Source organism: Limulus polyphemus, unplaced genomic scaffold (genome assembly GCF_000517525.1).
Source record: "Limulus polyphemus unplaced genomic scaffold, Limulus_polyphemus-2.1.2 Scaffold3992, whole genome shotgun sequence".
Classification (NCBI taxonomy): Eukaryota; Metazoa; Arthropoda; class Merostomata; order Xiphosura; family Limulidae; genus Limulus; species Limulus polyphemus.
Genome location: NW_013669602.1, coordinates 30,658 through 37,992, shown reverse-complemented (window position 1 = coordinate 37,992; position 7,335 = coordinate 30,658). Strand labels below are relative to the sequence as shown.

At 32.7% G+C, this 7,335-nt stretch overlaps 1 protein-coding gene across 1 annotated transcript in view; it reads left to right on the top strand.

Moving 5' to 3' along the window:
• The first annotated feature begins 1,755 nt into the window (after positions 1-1,755).
• The window catches only part of LOC106470420 (homeobox protein Dlx1a-like), a 16,937-nt gene continuing 11,357 nt past the window's right edge, over positions 1,756-7,335 (top strand). Inside the window, exon 1 of the mRNA XM_013930977.1 lies at positions 1,756-2,074. Coding sequence (XP_013786431.1) covers positions 1,756-2,074 — 319 coding nt within the window. The remainder of the gene's footprint in view (positions 2,075-7,335) is intronic.

Genomic DNA, 7,335 nt, shown 5'->3' with positions numbered 1-7,335 from the left:
AGTAATATTTACACTATCCGTCACTAATTCTGAACTGATATTCTGGATGTAAGACAGTCAGTTGACAGTAATATTTACACTATCCGTCACTAATTCTGAACTGATATTCTGGATGTAAGACAGTCAGTTGACAGTAATATTTACACTATCCGTCACTAATTCTGAACTGATATTCTGGATGTAAGACAGTCAGCTGACAGTAATATTTACACTATCCGTCACTAATTCTGAACTGATACTTTGGATGTAAGACAGTCAGTTGACAGTAATATTTACACTATCCGTCACTAATTCTGAACTGATACTTTGGATGTAAGACAGTCAGTTGACAGTAATATTTACACTATCCGTCACTAATTCTGAACTGATATTCTGGATGTAAGACAGTCAGTTGACAGTAATATTTACACTATCCATCACTAATTCTGAACTGATATTCTGTTCAGTCAGTTGACAGTAATATTTACACTATCCGTCACTAATTCCGAACTGATATTTTGGATGTAAGACAGTCAGTTGACAGTAATATTTACACTATCCGTCACTAATCCTGAACTGATATTCTGTTCAGTCAGTTGACAGTAATCATCGCCAACTCTTTGAACACTCTAATCGAATACATTTCGCTAAGTCCACTTAGCTAATCTTCTCATCCGTAGTCTTATTTCTCTATCATATCTGGGAAATACGAAATTATTACCACGAAAAATTCAAAATATCCGTCTACGCAATCGAGAAACAGTGTTGCGAAATGCAATAATGAAATGATAAGTCTTGAAATACGTAAAAATTGGTGGACTGTGAACAAAAAGCCGGAGATAAATTTTATTACTGTTTATGTTGCTACAACCAGACACTGCATTTTGTTTTACTACTTATCAAGAAGTAGCGAATCAGCCGAAAAAAAAAGTGACAATTGCTAAAGAATTGATTTCTCTGTGTGAAATAATGCATAAACGTTCAAGGATGGCACATTTGCTATCAACGAACTATTACAGAATCGTAGTTGGATTGAATAAAAGCCGTATATACAAGCGCATTTAAACTTGGAAAATTTTTATCAGTAGCTTTATAGTAAAACGTAGTTTGAGCCTGGGTCGGGTGTAGTTGCGATAAGTTAAAGCGGCATGATCTAGGCTTTAAGGACTCCTTTCGCACTTGTTCGAAAGCCACGCCAGAGAATATTACTTTAAAAGATTGAAAAGAACTTTGATGAAGGCCTGTGACATCAAAAGACAACTTATTCCTCATTGATGGAGACCTGATAGTTAATCAATAGCTCCTCCAGCCTGTCAAATGTGGTTGATAACTGGCCCTAATGTCGTCAGATTTGTCGTTCTTGCACAGTTCACTCGGAGACTGATCGTTATGTGGTTTGCCTGCACAACTAGGGAATTTATGACTATTGATTTTAGAGCAACAATGTCTGTTTCTGAAGGCCGCCTATCATTTGACTTGAGCCCCTGATTAGGCCCGCCACCCTCCGCACTATCTCTTCAACTTTCTCAAGCATCACGACTTTTTAGTTGTACTAACTAGACAGAAGAACTGTTCTTCATGCTGTCCTAAGAGTTAGACGAAAGTTCATTTCGAAGCAGGAAAGACTGTGACATTACTCATGATCCCGTATAGTTTGTTCTGTTAAATATAATTTGATGTTAGGCCTCAGGATGTTACATACAGGAAGTTAATAAGAAGCATTTACTGAGACTCGTAGCTCGTGTAACATAACATTTTATTTCAGTAAGTTTAACCATGCAAACTTCAAGACATGTTAAAACGTCATTTTTCATTCGGGACATTTTGGATGGCTCTACAAGTCACTTTCACGCATGCAGCGGTCAGATGTCCAGTAGCAATGTCACCGAGTCAACAAACAAGGGTCCACCATCGAGTTCGAATACCAGCATTTCTTATCTAACCAACAAGATCCAACCTTATCAAGCTTCTGGTGTGAATTTTTCTGGCTTTCTTAATTCGGATTGGCTTCCTAGTTTGAATAAGTCCTTCCACGGCCAGATTGATCATCTAGAGACTCCCACCTATTGCTGTTTAGACGGTCAGTGTTTGTTAGGTAAGTACTTTGACACATATGGGTGTAAAATCTTTTAGATAAATACGATTGGTGAATTCTTGAAACTAGTCATTCCTTTACTAATGAGTAGAACTAGAAATATTAGTGTTTATTACTAAGAGAATGTACAAATTGGATAAGATAAAAGAAACACCTAGAAGAAACTTGCGTGAGGACAACCATTCATCATACAAAACGGCATTTATATCAACAAAATAGACACTAAAGTTAAACTTATTCTATTATTCTTTTAATTAAATATTTAACAGATGTATTTTTCGTTATGTTGTGATGACAGATTATCTGCTTGGCAGTATAATCAAGAAGAAAAGTGAACTTTGTCGGGCGGTTTCTGTCCAAATACAGATGTGCCTGGAAACTCTTCGAACGAAAAGTTTCTATTGTTCCATAGATACATTCACAAAAATATAGTACGAAACTATAAAATATGAAGGAGCTTAAAGACAATAACCAAACTTTTATAAGAATCCCTAGCTCTAATGTTCTACCTAAATGACAAGTTATATATGTTGAAAGAAACATAAGTTGGTTAAATTACCGCATTATGTTTAAAAGATAAACTTTACAAACATGATTTCTTAACGAGAACAGGTTAACACGTTATCTTAATGCTAGAGAAGCAAGAAAGAAATAACATATGATTGGGCATGTAGAGATATATAAGGAAAAAGGATTTAACATACTGTTGAAATATAAGTATTTGCTAAACAAGTTTGTTTCAGTAGCAAACTTATACAGTGAACGATTAGGGAATGTTGCCAATAAACAGCACGCCCAACAAAGTGATTTGTAATTTACTATTGACTTTAGTGAAACTTTTATATCTCGGCTTCTCTGAATGATTTAGGTTCCAAAATGTAAACTTTTCATGAAAAGTTTGAGGTATCGATTGACAAATCGCTTGTTAATGGACTTTCCAAATTGCTTTGTGTAAGCAACAGCCATAAAGAACATTGGAAACACATATATATATTAGAGAAGTTTAAAACTGTCACTTTTCCTCAACTATACAAAGAACACTGACAATACATATATTAGAGAAGTTTAAAACTGTCACCTTTCCTCAACTCTACAAAGAACACCTACAATACATATATTAGAGAAGTTTAAAACTGTCGCTTTCCCTCAACTCTTACAAGAACACTGACAATACATATATTAAAGAAGTTTAAAACTGTCACCTTTCCTCAACTCTACAAAGAACACTGACAATACATATATTAGAGAAGTTTAAAACTGTCACCTTTCCTACTGATTAGTTGATTTTAAATGTCCGCAACACAGAAGTATGTATTGTACTTCTGTGATGAAAAATTAATAATGTTTACTTTCCTTGAGTTAACAGAAGAAACAATGTTTATTGAAAGTATGACATTAAACGTAAAAATAAATGAGGTTATAAATGTTTTTCCCAAAATTTCCTAAATATCAGCTATTTATTTTCAAATATTTTGTATTCCACTACTGCTTCCCTCACACACACACAATGAAAGGGATGACTCATCTTGTGAGTTATACTTGAACTGTATTTTATCTATGAAATAATCCTTTCTGATGCTTTTTGTCAAATATGAGTATCCGTTAACAATTTTATACACTAAATAACTGAACTGTAAATAAATATGAACATTCGAATTGAGTAATTGTACTAAGAGAAGTGGCTAAAAATCATACTTCGTGTGCACTTAAATTTAAAAACATAGTATTTTAAAGTTGATATTTTTCCTTGGTGTTTCAAAGTTTGACAAGGAAAAGGGATGTAACTAATACTTTTATGTATCGAGTTCTTGCTGTATTAAGCGCTGTTAACTCAAAAAATGTAAGGTACTGTAAAGTCTTATTGTGGTTATCTTAACCTTTCCAGTCTTATTCAGTTTCACTGTCTTCTAAGCCTTTATTGCTCTTGTTAAAATAATTTCATTCATCGTCATTCTGCTCCATACTGTTTCCAAAGTGTCAATATTCTTTATTTGGGTTTTAATTTTTGGAAGGAAAAGGTCTTTTTATATTTTGAATAATGAAAATAATGATTTGTTGAATAAATTAAGTGCGGGAACGCTAATTAGCAGCTTTATATTCAACGTTAATTATTAGTTTTATATTCAACGTTTTAGTACTGAAGATGAAGCGTCTGTATATTAGACCTGTAACCTGCCCTCTAAAAAAAGGTGTAATTTCATATCCTTCATCGGAAAGAGTAACGTTACACCTACAGTAAAATTATGAAATATTAAATACTTATATTTTAAAAACCATACTTCATAGAAGTGAGCTTAAGTTTAATTGTAATTGTATACATTTTGAAGAGTAACTAGCTTCTAAAAATATGTTCATAAGATTTATAGCAATTATAGAATTATTTTAATACAAGTGATTATGTTAACAGTTTCTTTATTTTCATGCACCAGGTACATGACTCTAAGTTGGTTCATAAATTCACACCTTTACCCTCACATACATATAGCAGGAGTGTGAACTTTTTCCTGTGAAAATTATACCATTGAGGATATGATTAACAAGAGGAGTATTTGATGGAATCAGTTTAACTTGTTTTTCTCTAATAAACTTCTAGTAATTCTATGAAATAGGAAAATCCTAAAACACTAGTAAAAACTACCTAAAACTACGACAGATTTCGACTGTACCGGCAAATGTTGCTGCAAATGACCAAATTAAGTCTTTAGTAAATACGTTAAACATTTCCCTTCAAAATAAGTCGCACAGACAATGAAACTTATCAATACATTTCATTTTCCAAATGACTAAAAGCTTTTTCAAAATTTACATGTGTGTTTGAAATAAAATATTCTTTACCGTCCAATAGAAATCACATCGACGAATTGGCAAAATGAGTCGTTTTTTTCTTAATGTTCTTTAAACCACCATTTTACTAATCTTTACTCATGAGTTTAAACATTGTTTTAATATAGGAAGGCCACTTATAGGAAAAGCTGATTTCCTAAAACCGCTTTTAGAGTCTAGAGGTCCTAATGGCCATCATGCTCCACAGTTATCCGTCTGGATCTTTTATAAGCCTCTGCTATACCATACAAAGATAAGTCAGTTGCAACCAGTGGTGAAATTCTCCACGAAAGAAGAACTGTAAGATCTAATTAGCTTCACAACTGTCCATTACCTTCTTTGTACGTCATGCTGGAGATGTTTTGATTTTTTCTACTGAATTAACACAGTTCCAAAACAATACACAAGGTCAAAAATAAGTTGTCAACACTTCCAAATTTTTCCAAATGTAATATAGTAGTAAAACATTCAAAAAATCTGGCTGGAATTTTAAAGATAGGAAAAGGTGAATTGAGGGTTAAAAGACATTTAAACAGATGGAAATATCAGAAACATGTTATGTGAAAAAATAAATAAATACTATACCCAAAGAAATTATACACCGAAACTATACCCAAAGGAATTATACACCGAAACTATACCCAAAGGAGTTATACACCGAAACTATACCCAAAGGAGTTATACACCGAAACTATACCCAAGGGAATTATACACCAAAACTATACCCAAAGGAATTATACACCAAAACTATACCCAAAGGAATTATACACCGAAACTATACCCAAAGGAGTTATACACCGAAACTATACCCAAAGGAGTTATACACTAAAACTATACCCAAAGGAAGTAGACATCAAAATTATACCGAAAGGAATTATACATCAAAACTATACCGAAATCAATCAGACAACAAAACTATGCCGAAAGGAATTACACAACAAAACTATACCCAAAGGAAGTTTACACCAAAACTATACTCAAAGGAATTATACACAAAAACTATACCGAATGGAATTATACATCAAAACTATACCCAAAGGAATTATACACCAAAATTATACCCAAAGGAATTATACACCAAAATTATACCGAAAGGAATTATACATCAAAACTATACCCAAAGGAATTATACACCAAAACCATACCGAAAGGAATTATACATCAAAATTATACCCAAAGGAATTATACACCAAAACCATACCGAAAGGAATTATACACCAAAACTATACCGAAAGGAATTATACATCAAAATTATACCGAAAGAATGTTTACATCAAACTATACCCAAAGGAATTATACACAAAAACTATACCGAACGGAATTATACACCAAAACTATACCGAAAGGAATTACACACAAAAAATATACCCAAAGGAAGTTTACACCAAAACTATACCGAAAGGAATTATACATCAAAACTATACCGAAAGAATGTTTACACCAAAACTATACCCAACGGAATTATACACCAAAACTATACCGAAAGGAATTACACACAAAAAATATACCCAAAGGAAGTTTACACCAAAACTATACCGAAAGAATGTTTACATCAAAACTATACCCAAAGGAATTATACACCAAAACTATACCCAAAATAATTATACACCAAAACTATACACAAAGGAAGTTTACACCAAAACTATACTCAAAGGAATTATACACTAAAACTATACCCAAAGGAAGTTTACACCAAACTATACCTAAATGAATTATACACCAAAACTATACCCAAAGGAAGTTTACACCAAAACTATACCCAAATGAATTATACACTAAAACTATACCCAAAGGAAGTAGACATCAAAATTATACCGAAATCAATTAGACAACAAAACTATGCCGAAAGGAGATAGACAACAAAACTATGCCGAAAGGAGATAGACAACAAAACTATACCGAAATCAATTAGACAACAAAACTATGTCGAAAGGAGATAGACAACAAAACTATACCCAAAGGAATTTACACCAAAAGTATACCCAAAGGAATTATACACCAAAACTATACCCAAAGGAAGTTTACACCAAACTATACCCAAAGGAGTTATACACCAAAAACTATACCCAAAGGAAGTTTACACCAAAACTATACCCAAATGAATTATACACTAAAACTATACCCAAAGAAATTAGACATCAAAATTATACCGAAAGGAATTATACATCAAAACTACACCGAAATCAATTAGACAACAAAACTATGCCGAAAGGAGATAGACAACAAAACTATACCCAAAGGAATTAGACAACAAAACTATACCGAAAGGAGATAGACAACGAAACTATACCCAAAGGAATTATACATCAAACTATACCGAAAGGAATTATACACCAACATTGATGAGATTGTTTTAATTTCTCTCTTTTATAAGCGAGATTGATTTTCACATTAAAATATATATATTAGACCGTGTACGTATGTATGTTTTATAACAG